Here is an 18131-nt window from a genome sequence, read left to right on the forward strand (position 1 = left end):
AATTAGACTCCTTTTAAAGACTGCCCAGAACCATGCCCTGCACTAATTAAGCACTACAGGGGCTAGAGTTCTCTGTTTACGTGCAAGGGTCTGCTGGCGTGTGTCTAGTTCAGAGATCCCAAGACGCTGCCCAGGGTACAGATGTTTGGTGTATTTGGTTTGCATGGTGTTGGCAAACACACAGTGTTTTAAAATTCTGAATAAGTTGCCAACATTTAGAAACCAGATTTGTCATAAAACTCCAGACTTCCAGATTCTCTTGGAATGTTCGAAGACTGGCAACAGTGAAGCCACAGTTCTTCATACAACTATCAGTTTTAGCAGTTGACGGGTCAACTGTTTGTCAGTTTGCCCCAGTCCCCACCACTCCTTACCGCCTCTCTAACTCTAAGGCCTGATGTAGCTGCCACTGATTGTCGAGTTAAGCTGTGGCACTTCTTACACCTGGCTGTTTGATTCATTTACATTCCCAGCCCAGTTCTACCGGCCCAGCTGTTCAGCCAGATGTCGATTCAGGGCGTGTGTCCCTTCTCAAGCCAAGCCTGTGGTTTCAGACTGTCTTTCCGAAGCCAGAGGTGGGGTCTTCACTTTCTGTACTCCCTGCTCTTCTCCCACAAGACACTCCTCTTGAGACCTGTGGAACACTGTCTTGGGGCTCTCCGCGCAAGGCAGCTTTCAGCTCTGTGAGCTCTCTGGGTCTTTCTATCCCCTCTTTAATTAGGGTCCGGCTATTTGATATAGTGAGATGGCCAAGAGGTCGGGCTCAGAAATCAGCTGAGTGACATTCTAACAAATGACTTAAGCTGCCTAAGATGCCTTTCTCTCTTGTGCAAAATCCAACCAGGTCGATGTTGAAAGGAATAACTGAAACGATGCACAGAACGTCCTCATTACTGATGCTTAGAAAGTGTGCAGTCAGGCCAGCCACCATCTTTCTCCTTCTTTATTTATTACTTTCGGATTTTGGTATACCATTTCTTCAGTTTTTATAAAACATCTCATTTCTTTTAAGCATCTAAACTCCTCCTCTTTCTCTAATTTTATTTTTCGTGATCTGCTTTTATCTCAGTTTGCTAGTATAAAAATGCTAATTTTCTATTTTTGAAATGTGAATCCTTGCCTTTAACTCGACATTACAGCATTATATTATTTTCATTGCTTGCATCTCTCTTCCCCCATCCCGACTTAGTATTCTTATCCCATCTTTAACACCTCTTTTCTTAGATGTTTTTGGTCTGCTTCTGCTAGTCATATTAGCAGGTAGGGGGCAAGGAGACCCGAACAGAGGGACTGGAGAGAACATGTAAGGCAAGGGGGATGCCTGCTCCCCTTCTCCTCAGGCTCACCCCTTCTCCCCTCCCCCTGTCTAGAGGACCCTACTCCTTTTTTTTTTTTTAGTATATTCTTTTTTTTTTTTTTTAGTGTGGCTGACATACAATGTTACATTCATTTCAGGTGTGAAACGTAGTGATTCAATATCTCTGTGTGTTATGCTGTGCTCACCACAGCTCTAGCTCCTGTCTGTCACCACGCAACACCGTTACAATGCCACTGACAATATTCCCTCTACCTCGTATTCCCATGACTTATTTATTCCATAACAGGAAGCCCGTATCTCTCACTTCCCTTCACCCATTTTGTCCATGCCCCCACCCCCCGCCCCTCTGGCAACCATCAGTTTGTTCTCCGTCTTTAGAGAAAGAATTCTGCTTGTCATTTATTCATTTGTTTTTTAGATTGCACATTATGAGTGAAATCATATGGTATTTGTCTTTCTCAGTCTGACTAACATCACTTAGCAGAATACCCTCCAGGTCCATCCATGTTGTTGCAAATGGCAAGATCTCATCCTTTTATATGGCTGAGTGATACTCTGCTCTGTGTGTGTGTGTGTGTGTGAGTGTGTGTGTGTGTGTGTATACCGCAGCTTCTTTAAGCATTTATCTATTCATGAATACTTGGGTTGCTTCCATATCTTGGCTATTGTAAATAATGCTGCCATAAACATAGGGCGTGTGTATTTTTTTAAATTAGTGTTTTTATTTTCTTTGGGTAAATTCCCAGTAGTGGAATTACTGGATGATACGGTATTGTATTTTCTTTTTTTTTTTTTTTTTTAAAGATTTTTTATTTATTTATTTGACAGACAGAGATCACAAGCAGGCAGAGAGGCCGGGAGAGAAGCAGGCTCCCTGCTGAGCAGAGAGCCCGATGTGGGGCTCGATCCCAGGACCCTGGGATCATGACCTGAGCTGAAGGCAGAGGCTTTAACCCACTGAGCCACCCAGGTGCCCTCTTTTTTTTTTTTTAAGATTTTTTATGTATTTATTGGAGAGAGAGAGTGTGTGTGAGAGAGAAAACACAAGCAGGGGGAGCTGCAGAGGGAGAGGGAGAAGCAGGCTCCCCGCTGAGCAGGGAGCCCCGATGCGGGGCTCGATCCCAGGACCCCGGGATCATGACCTGCGCTGAAGGCAGATGCCCAACTGACTGAGCCCCCCAGGCGCCCCGATCATAAGGTATTTTAATACTCCATCATACCCAGAGCTTCAAGAGACTCACAGGTCTCACTGTATTGACAATATGCCCTTCACCTTAACGATCCTAACAGCCGCACTTGAATAGCGCTTCTACTGTGCCGGGCACTGAAGGGCTCACGTGTATAACTGATTTAACCCTCACCAGATCCCCGTGAGGCAGGAGGCATCCTGGCGTCCGCTCTCCAGAGGCGGAAACCGCAGCGCAGCGTCGTAAGTAGCTACACAGCCAGGGACAGAGAGCTGGGCCCGGAGGGGTCTCCAGTGGGGCAGCGTGGCTGGGCTTTACCCACCCCACTAGTTCCCGCGGGTGAGGTGCTCAGCGCAGGGCCGGTCCAGTAAGGGACGAGTAAATGCCTCCTGTTGTCAGGATTCAAGGGGCTATGTTACGTCCCAGACCTGGAAGCCCCCACATCCACAAATACACCTTAGAGAATGGTTCCCACAGCAAAAGGCAAGAAGGGGCAGGGGAGAGAGCTCGCCTGCAGTGTGGACCATCCGAGGGAGGCAGGAGAACGCCAGCGGGCGCACTCCGCCCAGGAGCCCCTCCGCACTCCCTGCCCATCAGTCTCACCACGACAAATTACCGTGGCTCGGACGTCCAGCGGCCCTAAATCCCTGGTGACCTCTTTTAAACTGTTTTGTAAATCACCTCATTAACCCAGCCACGGCTCTTTGTATGGCATGATTATTTTCTTAAACTTCCTAACAATCTAATCACACCAGGAACTAGAAGCTGTTTTTCTCTAGCAATGCCTTGATAAGAGATAAGAGAGCAAAAGCAACTTTTCTAGCCAGTGAAAATTTGTTCTACCTTATCCCCTTTTCCTTCGGGCCCTTCAAATTCGAGATGGACCACTCTGCATTTCCAACGCCATGAATTTAACCCGGATCCTTAACACTGGGACTCACTCCATACCTCCCTCGTTGGCCTGTTGCCTGTTCTCTCAGAACAAAACACTTTTTCTCTCACAACAAGGCAGAACCAAATGTTTTAGCCAAGTCCTCCTCTTTATTACGAGGAAATGCTGGGAAGAACCCCAAAAGGAATGAAGTCTTTTCCTAGAGCATTCCACCTAGCGGCATCGCCTCGAGCAGCTCTCCACAGCCTCCACTGCCAGCTGACGTCTGCCTGTGTCAAGTCACACTGTCCCCTTGTCCTCTGCCCCGAGGAGGAGGGTCATCTTCTCAGAACTCTGATGGGAAGTCACCAGGGCCTGGTCTCTGGGGGGATACACTGCCCTGAAGAGGGCTTCTAACTCCTTCCAAAATGTTATGCCACGTTCTCCACAGGACCGGACACCCCCAGAGGCCAAAATGGCACCCACTCGCTTTTAACGGTTCCTCAGCACAGAGCTATGTTCATGGGGTGGCCCTTTCCTTCCTCTGCCAACCCCCACCCCCCCCCCCGCCCCCGCACCTCCCATCCCTACCCCAAGCACTCAGGCCTGCTCTGCGCCTTTCCACCCCTGCAGCATTCCTGTTTCTAAAGGCAAGGGCTCCCTAACCATGTGGGTACTGGTTTAGAGTCAAATATGGGATTTGCTTTAAATTGAGCTGACTCTAGCATTCCTACCAGTGCAAATGCACACCACACTGAGCAGCATTAAAACATGCTGCCTGCATATTCTTTCTGGCAGGTGGCAGTTAGGTTTGAAAACCACACTCAGCACAGACAAAGACATGCTTCCTTTCCTGGATCTCTCAGCAACATGTCTGGGACCTGACCAAACAAATTCAGCCTGGGGACTGCAATATTTTGGAAACAGTAACCATCAAACAAGTTGTCAGCCATCCCCTTAGTGAGCTCTGAACCTTGTGTGAATTGCTTTGTATTTTACTATGTTCTCAACTCTCACACTCAGTTGAGAGCCACAGGCAAACCGATAAAGTTTATTTTTGGAGTCTCAAAATCCTCTCGTAACGAAGTTCCCTGGTACTTTCCCTGGCTCCTTTCTCACGTGAGCCTGACCCACTCCATCTTGAGCCATACCTCTTTCTAGATTCCTCCCTCTTCAAAGCACCCCATTTAATACTTAACCTGCTCTGCACCGTTTCTCCTTCTGCTTTTCCGAAGTCATGTAATGAGTTAATCAACCAAGTTATGGTCTCCCTATGAGACAAGTCCTGCCATCTATGTATCCAGATAAAATGTTGTTTTGGAAAATTGAGGTGTAATTTACATGCAATGAAATATACATATCTGAAAAACGGAGTTTAACAATAGTAAAATGTGTGTTTTAAGAATTGCATTTTAGAGAGTGATTATAATGGTGGGTTGTGGAGCTAGGGCCATCTGTTGGTGTAGAAGACTAGAAACCATGCAAGAAGAGTGGTCTGGGCCTGTTCTGACCACCCACTGACCGTGAGCCACTTCCCCTCTCTGCCCTCCACTTCCTTGCTGAAAAATACTGATTGGGTCAAATGGCTTCCGAAAGCCCTCTTGACCTTACTCTGTCACTAAATAGGGTATGCAGGCAGGCAAGTAGACAAGCTGGGAGATGTCCTTGAATGCTCCCCAGGAGGGTAACAGCTTCGCTGCCTATTTTTGTGTAGACCAGGGTTTGGCAAGCCATGGTAATGGAGGCAAAATAGGATTCCCCTGACTTTTTTGGTCAGCCCCCGAACTTAGAATGATTTTTACATTTTCAAATGGTTGAAAAAAAAAATCAAAAGAAGAATAATATCTCATGATGCATGAAAATTACATGAAATTCACATTTCAGTGCCCATAAATAAAGGGACATAAATTGGAACATAGCTACTACGCTCATTCGTTTACGTATTTGCCTGCGGCTGCTTTTACACTACAATGACAGAGTTGAGCTGTTGCATCAAAGACCATGTGGCCCCCAAAGCTGAAAATATGTACTATCTGGGCTTTTACAGAAAAAGTTTATCAACCCCTGGCTGAGGCCCTTTAGGTTATAGACCTTGGGCTGGTAGATCTCTCCCTTCCTACAATTGTTACTAGGAACATGGGCAGTATATACACAAGTAAATCAACATTTTGGGGTGGGAGGGACTTTCCACCTTGTAGTAATGAAAAGAAATGCAAAATAGAGTACACTAATAAAGGGCCCTTTTTGTTTTTGCTAGGGGAGCAAAAAGAAAAATAATAAAAACACTTGGAGGGGCACCTGGGTGGCTCAGTGGATTAAAGCCTCTGCCTTCAGCTCAGGTCATGATCCCAGGGTCCTGGGATAGAGTCCCGCATCGGGCTCTCTGCTCAGCAGGGAGCCTGCTTCCTCCTCTCTCCCTCTCTGTCTGCCTCTCTGTCTACTTGTGATCCTCTGTCAAATAAATAAATAAAATCTTAAAAAAAAAAAACTTTCAAAAAGACTAGAGAAAGCAAGAACAGTACAGTACAGTTAACATCACTATGAACTGGTTCACCTCTTCCTTCAAACAATCCAGCAGAATTATCAGTCATAAAAGTGTTCATACCCTTTGACCTAATAGTCCGACTCCTGGAAATCTATCCTAAGGAAACAATTAAAAGAACATAAACACCAAGTCACGACGTTTGCATCAGCATTTTTCTAACAAAATGCTGGAAACAACCTGCAATGTTTAGCAATAAGAAATGAGGCAGTGGATTATGGTTCCTTAATTCAATGAAATATTATATGCCCAAGTAATAAACACAAAGACTAGGTTCATAAAACGTTATTCTACAACAAAAGGCTACATAAAAACCAAGCAGGATAAAGTTTCAAAGACATCATGAAGGTGTAATTAATACAATGGTGAAATGTTACAGAAAAAATATCTTATTTGTGAAGACCTGTGAACCAGCTTTGACAATTCCCCACACACTGTCCTTAGTCCTTTAATAACGAAAAGCCTTTGTAGGCAAGGACAGCCCACGCATGCAGAAGGAGGACAGAAGTGAGCCTCTGGTGACATGTTTCTTACAAACAGAGCAAATGATGATTAGTACTTTCATCCAAATCGATTTATACCTGTAATCTCCACTTTAGAAAACTCAAATTCATCTCATCTCATTGCATATGTGAAATATGTATAGCTGTCTGTATGTCAATGATGCCTCAGTGAAGTGCTTGAAAAAAAAGAAAAAACAAATTCCTAGTTTTCGTGAACCTTAAGGAACTAACAGGTGACTAAGAAAATTTTTATATTCATCAAGTTCCTCTTTTTTTCTTAGTCACCTATTAGTTATTTAGTAATCCAGCCACTGTGTCTACCAATATCTTCAGGCTTTAGGCACTCCCTCTCCAGCTCCCCACTGTTTCGCCCTCTCCCACTCCCCCTGCTTGTGTTCCCTCTCTCGCTGTCTCTCTCTGTCAAGTAAATAAATAAAATCTAAAAAAAAAAAAAAAGCAGACCAAAGATATTAATTAAGCAACAAGCTCTTCATGTGTTTAAGAATCATAAAAACCACTGACATTACTTTTATGTCTACAATACAGAAAAACAAACTCTAACTCGGTCTTATTTCTATCGAGACAGATCAAAATTTTCAATATTTTGAACACAATGGTCTTTTTTAAAAGCTGAGTACGATGAGCACTGAATCCTTTACAGAAGATACAATTTTAAAACATTACATTTTTCACTAACCATTTTTTTGTCTCTTAGACAATTATTTGAACCAAGTTTTGAAGGGTTTGAAAACATGGGAAAGCTGAGGAGGAATCACTGCTAATATCTAAGAAGAGAAAAAATTCGCACATTCTTAAAGAAAAAAAGCCACTTAGAGAACAGCGGTTTCTTATCCAGAGAAAGTAGGGGAATGTGTGTACCTTGAAACTTTTCCTTTTTAAATTTCATTCTTATGCAGAAGCTTTATAGTCCTTGGAAGCAGTTTCTTATCCATAGAGGAGAAACTCATATTCCTGGTCTTATCCTTCTTGAAGAGGCATTTTTCTAAGATACGCGCATAACTTCACGGGAGTGATGCTGGACACCCAAGAAACCTGGGTTCCCTTTGTCTCCTTCTAGCCTTCTCAGCACCTTGCACGTTCCCTTTCATCACCCTCTTTGCACCTGCTTTGAGGCCGGCAGGGCTGACAGCTATCCCGGGCGCGAGCGGACCTGCAGCTCTTAGCAGAGCGCCTTTGGCTCAGAGTCGGCACTCAAGCTATATTTACTAAATTGAATTCAGGCCTTTGGGGGTTTTCTCACATTAAGTTATTCTCATAGGATATGTTCATCTATGAGAAAAAGTTCCACAAAAATTCGAATAACCTTATTGAGAGTAGCCGAAGCTACTGGGGGAACAGAGAAATCTACTTCTCAAATAACTGCTCTCCTCCTCACGAAGTTCGTACATTAGTGGCTAAAACCAGTCCGACATGAGACAACTGAACTGGAAGCTGGTTTCGGTGGAGTGGATTGGAAAGAACTGAGTGAATCGGGGCTCCCCGGGCAAGGTCATCTCCGGGAGCATCTCCGGGAGCATCGGTCAGTCCCAGAGCAGCTCCCTGGGCAGGGTGTTGTGGAGATCAGGTGAGAGGGGGGCATTCCTAGCTGTCTACCAACCCTGCCAGGGGGAGGGATCCGGAAGCAGGAGGACCAGCAAGGGCATGGGGTCGGGGAGGGGGGCAGGTAGGAAGAAGAGTCGTAGACAGCACCAGAGACTACTGGAAGGGGAACCCGAGAGGTGGAAGGGGGTGGGTAGGCTCGGACTGCGCAGCCATGCCAAGCACCCCCGCTGTCGTAAAACCAGTGATCAGAGAAACTTACTTAATATTGAATTTTCAGTTTTGAAAACAGTTCTTCGGATTCCCAGCCTCATCGTTCCTCCCAAATTGCCAGGGTTGTGTTCGGGCATATCAATCACCTTAGAAAACAAAACAAATCCGGTTTTGCCATCTTACACAAATATCATTTCCCACATCTCAAACTTTACTTTCATTTTATTTTTTTGTAAAGATTTTATTTACTTGCGGTGCCTGGGTGGCTCAGTGGGTTAAAGCCTCTGCCTTTGGCTCGGGTCACGATCCCAGGGTCCTGGGATCAAGCTCCGCATCAGGCTCTTTGCTCAGCGGGGAGCCTGCTTCCCCCCCCTCTCTCTCTGCCTACCTCTCTGCCTACTTATGATCTCTTCCTGTCAAATAAAAAATAAAAAAATAATAATAATAAAAAAGATTTTGTTTACTTATTTGTCAGAGAGAGCGAGCACAAGCAGGGGGAGTGGCAGGCAGAGGGAGAGGGGGAAGCAGGCTCCCCACTGAGCAAGGAGCCCCACGCAGGGCTCCACCCCAGGACCCTGAGATCGTGACCTGAGCTGAAGGCAGATGCTAACGGACTGCGCCACTCAGGTGCCCCCAAAGCTTTACTTTTCGAGTAATTATCGTTGGGTAAGGATGTTCCCTAAACAGTAAAACCTGCTCCTTCCTTCCCATTTTCTTATTCGAATGCAGCCGGGCTTTACACACCCCTCACCGGATGCTTCCTGTTGTCTCTGCTTCTCATCTTTCATTAAAATCACTTGTAAAAAATTTATCAGGAGCCTCTTTATGACCTTCCTCCCATCATTCCTCAAGCTGTCAGTTGCAGGCAATGTTCACACTTCAAGTTCTGGACTTCCGGGACCTCTCACTTTGCTATTCACATCCCTCCCCCACTGCCCACTTCACTCCTTAAAGATTTTCCATAAGCAAATCTGCCCATCCTTGTGGAAAACTACACCAAAGATACTTTTTTGTAGAAAACCTCAGAAGGATTCCTTTAAACAAAAAGGAGGGTAATGTCATCGATTCTAGCACATTCTGTATGTCGTAAACTTAAGTGCCGCCCTGGATCTCTCCGTCTTCTTCGTCCCTCATCTTCAGTGTGTCCAGTTCTCTCCATTCACTCCCTCCAGATTTCCGACATCCATCCACTGCTCCAACCACCACCCCAAACCACAGCCCTCCCCCGGGCTACAGCCAGAGCTTACCAGACGCCTGCCCCCACCCCCCCACCCCAGTTCACATGGGCCCAGGCTGCCCTACCCTGCACAGCGCCCGCACATGCAAAGTAGTCGTATTCCCCCATCTTGAAATCCTTGACTGCCTGGAAATCCCAGCCTACCCCTCCAGCCTCGTGTCCCAAGACCGTCCCCAGAGTTCTGGTCAGTGTGGCCTTCCTTCCCTTCCTCCAGTGCGTCTTCTTTCCTCTCCCCATGAGGACTTTGCACGTGCTGTTTCCTCTTCCAGGACATCTCCATTCCCCTACCTTCCTTTCCTAAATCAAACCAGCCTCAACCTTGAGATCTTAGCTCAACTATCCAGTATGAACTCCTATGGGGAGCTGATATTCCCAGGCTCCGTAGCTTAGTCAGGACCCCAATCTCTGCCTTCCCCCCCAATGAGCTGCCCTCACTTCATGTCTGTAGAGTGCTTTTGTGTGTCAGACTGTACCTCCTTGAGAGCTGGGCCAGTGCCGTCTTTCCTTACACGGCATTCCCAGCCCCTCGCATCGATGGAACTGGCCCAGGGTATACACGGAATGAATGCACGATGGAAAGAAAGAATGAACTCAGACCAAATAATTTCAGATTTATCTTCATGATTACTTCACAGAAATTCAGAAACGTGATTTTTATGAAAAGCCCGTTCTCGTAAGTCATTGCTGTTTTCCCAGTTCTAGGCGCTATGATCTCATGGTTTTGTTTCATCTGTTGTTGTTTTTTTTTTTAAAGCTGTTAGACTATAGTTAGGCAAGGTAACCTGTTCTAATGGAACTACTCAGGTTCCCTCTCATAAAACCTTTCATCCAGTTTATTCCCCCCATACCTTAACTGCCGCATATTACTCTATAAGAAGTCTGGACAACGGCAACTTCCTGAGGTCAAAATTTTCCCAGAACTTGTATGATCTTATCAGCACCCCAGAACTTTCCAAGCCGTCTGAACCCTGTGTCCCAAGTACACTCTAAGAGTCACTGAGGAGAAGGGGTGGAGAAAAAACTTGATTACTCCCCTTGTTGGATGGAGTGCTCAGTTCTGAAGTGCTCTTGGCCTTGGCATCTCTTTCCTATCTTCTTTGGTTGGCTAATTATGGCTAGATTAAGTATTACTGGAGGGAGGTGAGAGAGGGCATCAGCTTCCAGTTCTCAAAGCTAGGCTGCTTATAAATGCCCAGCCCCTTAAGCATTTTCTAGGAAAGGGCAGATAAGACTGCATTACCCACCACAGCCTCAACTTTCGCTTATGTTTAAGACAACCTGAACCATGTAAGAAGAGCACAGCAATAAACTCCCCCCTGGTTTTTTTATTAGTTCTGTGATCGTTCAAACCACCCTTACTTCCTGTGTTGGACTCTTCTGCCCAGGAAGAGTCTCTGAATGTAGTTTGTATAGTTATTGGCATGCTCGGTCTTCAAGAAATGTTCTGCTATGAACCACTAAGAAACCTCAAATGACCCACCTGCGGACAGGAAACCTGCCTTACTTCATACTTGAGATGAACTTGACAAACATGGGACTAGAACATATTTCCAAGAGAAAAATGCACTGGGCACAGGGACAGCCTGAGGGTGTTAAATACTCCTCCAACATAAATGGAAATCTGGAAATCTCTGAGAAAGTGATATGAGAATATTATTTAAACACATGGAGGTAGCGGGCATCTGCCTGGCTCAGTCAGCAGAACACGTGACTCTTGATCTTGGGGTCTTGCATTTGAGCCCCATGTTGGGGATACAGTTTATATATACGTATAAAAATAATAAAACATGGAGGTAAATATCAGGAGAAACAGCTGGAAGACTTAACGGCGGCAGAGAGGGTGTACGGATTACTAAATATTTTCATTATATACCTTTTGGAACATGTTGGCTTTGTAAACTTTGTATATAGCATTATTTTAATGAAAACACAAATTTAAAGCCCAAACAGTGAAATATATTATTTCAACCTTCCACTAGGGTATTAGTTCACATTATCCCTGCTGTTTTCAGAAGCAATAACTATAACCTTCTCCTGAAATGACAACACAGAAAGAAATCCCAAGGAATAGCAGCCACGGTGATCTTCTGATTAAAACGTATTAGCACAGAAACCAGTGGAGAAAGCAAAGAAAATGCTAGAGAAGAGATGGCGGAGCAGAGGCAAGTAGCTTTCTAATGGTGAATGATGCCCCGAACGTCAGTGAAAGGCAAAAAGCAGAGCGAGAACTGGCAGGAGACTTGCTGTTCTCTCTGGTCTGGCTGAGCAGGCCTCATCCAGGGATGCTCATCAGACCCTCAGTCAAAGAACCACCAGGCCAGGCACAGGCTGCTGAAATCCAAACACACTGGAAGGGGGAAGACTGCGTAAGGTAGAGGACGCAGTGCGTTTCTGGCTGAGCCAGGCCCCACCACCTGCCTTCAGTTACAGGTACCTCCCATGCATGACTGCCTCTTGGGTTATAAGCAACCTGATTCAGCGACGACATCAAGGAAAATATCTTTGTGCCTCATATCCCTTCCAAGAAAAGCCTGAGAGACTTCGATTTCAAAACATATCCTTTATCATGACTGGGATAGTTAAAAAAAAAAAAAACCCTTGGGGCACCTGGGTGGCTCTGGAGGTTAAGCGTCTGCCTTAGGTCATGGTCTGGCTCAGGTCATGATCCCAGGGTCCTGGGATCGAGCCCCAAATTGGGCTTCCTGCTCAGCGGGGAGTCTGCTTCTCCCTCTCCCTCTGCTCCTCCCCACCCCTGCTCATTCTCTCGCTCAAAAAAATAAACAAATAAAACAATAAAACAAAAAACCAAAATAAAACAAAAAATTACACAAATAAAATTTTAAAAATAAAAAACCCTCAAATGTGCTTTAGTTTGAATCCTGACATTTCCAAAATCCCCTAGATTTGCATCTAGGAGGAAAATGCCTCTTCCATTGCAAAAGGATTGCCTTGGCCTGCTCTGATTTTGCCTTGGCTGTTGTCCGATCCCCACTACAGGTCTGTCCTTCCTTGGAACTGAGCCGGCCATACAGCATAAGAAAAATAAAAAAGAATCAATAAGTAACGAATGCTGGTGGTGATAAAGCTTTAGATGTAAAAGCACTACATACGGATAAAGACAGCACTAATTAACCCTTACTGAAGTTTCTGTAGCCCACGATAAGAGTGTAATGGGTTCAAGACTGGGTTCATGCGTCCCACATGCCTTAACGACAAAGTCTAGGGAAGTTAGTTTCTCTTATCAAAGATGAAATTCCAGTGTGTGGGGTAGGTCAGCTTCCCTCCTGTCCCTTGCCTTTGGACATCTGGGGACACTGAAGGAGCCTCCCCCCACCCCCGCCGCCAGCAGGCTGTTTCCAGGCTCTTAGGCAACACACAGTGATTTTTCTCAGACTTTCTAGTATATTCCTCTGATATATTTCTAGTATATTCCTCAAGTACTCTTTACAAGGATTTTCCCAACCCATTCCTTTCCTCCTGTCCATTAGTTTTTTCTGGTCATTTTTTTTTCAAGCCTGCTTCTGATGTCGATTATTAATGAGTCATATTCAAGTTGCGCACAAAGTATAAACTTTTTTTGTTATTTTTTTATGACTTATATATATAATATATTATAATTACAATTATATTTTATTATAAATATTATTTATATTGTATATAAAAGTATACAAAACTTGCCATTTCAATGGTAATCAAACAACAAATTAAAACAAAGTGTCATTTTTTAACCTATCAAATTAGTGAAGATTTTCAAAATGAAAATCGTTATATCCTGGTTAGTATTCAGTGGGGTAGCCACTGACTTAGTATAATCTCTCTAAAATGCCCAACTGATGTTCTTAAAGTACGAACTCGTTCTGTGTTACACTGCGAGCTCTGGTAGCCTCCACCACCGAAGATCAGAGCGACGCCCTTCCGCTGTGGCACTCAGGTTCTACCTCATTCAGGAACCCAGTCTGGCTGTGCTGGCCTCATGAGTTCTAACCTATGGTTTCCACCTTGTCCAGACAGGTCCGTTGCTGACGGCCCCTCTGCTCGCCTCCCCACAACCCCTCTTCATATACATCGTCTTTTCACTACTTTTCTTAAAATGCCTTCTCCCCACCATTCCACATGGGCCCATGTTTTCGGGGTACCCTCTTGTTCTCCTTACTGACTCCTAATTAACACTGTGCTATTACGCTCACCCCACCAAATAAATCACCTATATGCTATGAGCTCATGCTGAATTAGTCCTTGTGGTAGGCTGGATGATGAGGTCCACACCCTAGTCCGTGGAACCTGTGAACAGGTAACCTTACATGGCAAGAGAGACTTTGCAGACCTAAGTAAATTAAGGCTCTCGAGATGGGAAGGCTATCCTGGGTTATCTGGGTGGGCCCAATGTAACCACAGGGTCCTTATTTTAATTTTGCTTTTACGATTTATTTATTTATTTGAGAGAGAGTGAGTGAGCGCATGAGCATGGGGAGGGGCAGAGGGAGAGGGAGAGAGAGAATCTCAAGCAGACTCTGCCCTGAGCACAGAGCCCGATCATGACCTGAGTTGAAATCAAGAATCAGACGCTTAACCAACTGAGCCACCCAGGTGCCCCTTTAACCACTGGGTCTTTAGAAGACAGAAGCAGGAGAGTCTGAGTCAGAGAAGGAGACAGAAGACAAAGTGGTGGTCAGAGAGAAAAGACAGAGAGAGATTGGAAGATGCATCTTGCTGGCTTTGAAGATGGAGGCAGGCAGCCTCCAGAAGCTGGAAAAGGCAAAGAAACAGGTTCTCCCCTAAAGCTTCTGGAAGGAACAGTAGCCCTGCCTACCTACATTATACTTCTGAGTTCCAGGACTGTAAGCGGGAAAAATGGTTTGTTTTAAGCCACTAAGTTTGTGGTAATTTGTTACAGAAGCCAGAGGAAACTAATATAGTCCTTCACTGTATACAACCTTAACCCCCTCTGTCATTTCCTTTATGTGCCTCCTCTCACTGGCTAAAGGATGTGCTCATCGAGCACAAGGACTGGATCTTCTTCTCTGTCTCCATCAGAGTTCAACACGATGTCAGGGTCCAGTCAAGTGCTCCCATCATTAAATCTCCCTGGATTTGTATCAGAAACCAACAGAGCAGACTACGGGACTGGGGATTAGTCAAAGAGCAAGGCATGGCGTCTTTGGGATGCCGCGGACTGTCCAGAGCGGCAGGCAGTTCATGTGAGCATCGGGGAGGGGAGGAACAGTGCCCCGCTCTGAGGCATGGGCACCGCTGAGCCCCTCCCCTGCTACAGGACCCTTACTGCCCTGTCCCCCCAGCCTGCCTCATCACCAGCAGCGGGATGGTGGAATCCGCAATGGTGAAGGCGCTCAGCATGCCCATAAATACGGATGTATTTTCCGGTCCTTTCAACTCGTTTTCCACCAGTAAAAGAAAACCTACACTATTTCCAGAAAAGAAAGAACATTCTTATTGATGAGGGAGCAGGAGGCTGGCTGAGGACAAAGCAAAAGCTGGCACCTTGCACCCCCTCTCCATCTGCTCCCCTGGGTAATATGTGTGACATTCCTCAGGCACCCCTGACCGCCATAAATGAGAAACAAATAGTTAACTTGCAGAGATCACAATCCTGCAAGACAGGAATCTCCCAACTATGTTGATGTTAATGGCTTGCTAAAAGACAGCATTAATCAAGCTGGGAGACCTCCAGTATCCCGGCACCTTGTAGGCCTCCTTTAGCATATGAAAACTCCGTTCAAACCTCCCTTTCCCTCACCTTCCCCCAGCCGCAGGGTACACAGCCTGCCATCCCTCACAACCCGGGGCAGCAGCTCTTCCTGCCCACGGGTCCTGTCCCCGTGCTTTAATAAACCACCATTTTGCACCAAAGATGTCTCAAGAATTCCTTCTTGGTCATCGGCTCCGGACCTCAGCCCACCGAACCTCACCTAGGTTCTAGACCTTCATCATTATTACCTTCCGGTGTGAACACAACACTTAAGGCCTACCTCTGGGCCTCACACTAACCTTGAGCACTCTCCTCACAGAAGCCGTCCTCCGGAGAGGGACAGGCAGCAGGGTGGCTGAGGGTGCGGCTGGGGCCTGGACCAGAACCCCAGCTCTAGCTCTGCCCAGGGCTGTGACCTTGAGCTGCTCCTTGAACGTCTCCGTAGACTGGAGATAACAGCAGAATCTACTCCACAGACGGTGCTGTGGCCAAGGGCAGCACTCAGCCACAGGAAGAGCCAGCCCTCGATTAGAAGAAGGTGAACTCGGTGGTAGGGCACAGAGTAGGCAGGCAAGGGGAAGATGTCACACAGCATTTAGGGATAGCTGTGCTTCAGTGGTCAGGCTCTTTTTTAAACCTCAGGACTGAAGCCAACACGAACCTAGGAGAGCATTGCCTGCCCATTTCGTTTTGCAGGGCCTGACAGCGACCCCCTTCCAAAGGAGCTTATCGAGGCACTGCCGGCTGCGGACTTGGAATCGAATAACACAGCTATGGGAGCTAATGGAAGCCTGTGGTACCAGAGCTTTGCAAATAAGTCACTCTTGGCTTCCCCAGGAAAAACTGACGGCTGTCCAAAGATCAAGCAATTGAATGGTGAGGAGATAAATAACCTTTGCTTCTCCATTTTTCCATGACCAACCTTGTGCCTGGCATTTCCCCCCCTTCTCTAGTTTCAAAATGCTCTCTTTTGAACACACCCTGTGTTTATTGCCTGTCTCCATATATTTTTAGTTAATGTTTCATGAGAATATCTACTGGTGGATTTCCCACTGCAGGTTTATCCTCACACTTGAGCTCATAGGTAAAGAGAAACATAAGAGATGAGAGATGTGCCTGGCAGAGGTTAGCAAGTGGAAATTTGAAACCCATGGGTTGTTTTTCATATTCTGTTAGTGCTTACTACAAGCATAAGTTCTGACAACAAATAGCACTGGACCTCTCTTATTTTTTATTTTTATTTATTTATTTTTAAAGATTATATTTATTTATTTGACAGACAGAGACCACAGGTAGGCAGAGAGGCAGGCACAGAGAGAGGGAGGAAGCAGGCTCCCTGCTGAGCAGAGAGCCCAGTGAGGGACTTGATCCCAGGACCCTGAGATCATGACCTGAGCCGAAGGCAGAGGCTTAACCCACTGAGCCACCCAGGCACCCCTTATTTTTTATTTTTTTAAAAGATTTTCCTTTAAGTAATCTCTATACCCAACAGGGGGCTCGAACTTACAAGCTGGAGATGAAAAGTTGCTTGCTCTACCAACTGAGTCAGCCAGGTGCCCCAGCACTAGGCCTCTTTTAATCAGAGGTCCTCCCTTGAAACTATAGATGTGGACCCTGAAAGACTATTAACCAAAACTGTCCCAAATGTTTCTCTTCGACTTAATGCCATACACACACACATACACACACACCCCATATATACAATATAGGCCATGTGTTATACATAAATCTGTCCTATAATATAGAGTTATTAAAATTACAGTTATATATTATATAGTTATTAAAACCATTTCTTCAATATAGACTTAAGAAAATATAACAACTGCCATGTTGAGTTTAGCTCACAGGTGGTAATTTGAGAGAACAGATGACTTAAGATGCTATTTCCACATTTGGAGCGATTTGATTTTGGTCTGTGATAATGGCACTGTGGTTGTATAGAAGAATGTCCTTGTCCTTAGGAGATAAGAGGCTAAGGTATTTAGGGGGAACTGACTCTCAAATGAATCTGGGCAAAAGGCAGGTTGGCATTCACCGACTACTGCAAGTTTTCTGTAGATTGGAAATTTTTTTAAAAGGTGTTGGAAGAAAAAGATCTTTTTTGCTATGGTTGTTCAACAAAAGCTGACTTCCTCCCAAGTGAAACAGAGCATAAGTATAAAAACACTAGAAATTCTCTAAAATCTTGATTAAAATGCATTGCCCAAATCGGAATCTTTTTGCATAAAATCTTACAACTAAACCCAAAACGTTTATCTTTACTCCAAGAAGTGAGTTCATATATACTCAATACTGGTGAATACCAAAATCACAGAATCTGTAATAAAAGCAAGAATAACTTATACAAGGACACCCAAGGCACATGGAATGATAAATGCTCAAGACCGGTGGGAAGTTTGTAAGAAACCGTAAGATTTCACGTCTGTTCTCCAACGTAAATAAGGCCCTAGAAGATGAGAACTGAAAAGTGTCAGAGGAAAATATAGTCCAGTAGTACAACGCTCAATTTATACACGATATAATGAAGGGTCAGAGAAAATTATACAAGTGTGGAAGCATGCAAGTATTTAAAAAGCTGATAAGAGCTCTTAAAGTCAGTCTGGGAACCTTTACTGTGAATTACAGCAGTATTAGATTAATGTCCCCTGGAAATGTCCTTGTTCTTTCCGTGGAACTCTTTCCGGTAGAAATAAATTTAGTCTCCACCTTTAAGTCCTGGCAGTTCTACAAGTCTGAAAGATTTCCAGCCAAATAAAAGTAAGTCAAGCGCTTTCACAAGTTTTTAGAATGATTAGCAAAATACATTTGGGGGGGAGGGGAGTTGTACATCTGAAACTAATACAAAATCGTGTGTCAACTGTACTTCAAGAAAAAATATATACATACATGTATGTGGTAAGGAAAGGGGTAATGAGAAATAAAAAGCAGATATGGGAAAAACAAATACTGGAAAAGCTGAAAAATTACTATGCTACTTGGTAAACTTGCTTTGC

The 18131-nt window shown here is 45.0% G+C and overlaps 1 protein-coding gene across 2 annotated transcripts in view; it reads right to left on the reverse strand.

Annotated features, from left to right (window-relative positions):
• The window catches only part of CTPS2 (CTP synthase 2), a 101603-nt gene that overhangs the window by 26817 nt on the left and 56655 nt on the right, over window positions 1–18131 (reverse strand). For both annotated transcript variants that reach the window (XM_080794709.1, XM_080794710.1), the window contains exon 14: window positions 8244–8340. In XM_080794709.1, coding sequence (XP_080650835.1) covers window positions 8244–8340 — 97 coding nt within the window. The remainder of the gene's footprint in view (window positions 1–8243; window positions 8341–18131) is intronic.

This window comes from Martes martes, assembly GCF_963455335.1.
Source record: "Martes martes genome assembly, chromosome: X".
NCBI classification, from domain to species: domain Eukaryota; kingdom Metazoa; phylum Chordata; class Mammalia; order Carnivora; family Mustelidae; genus Martes; species Martes martes.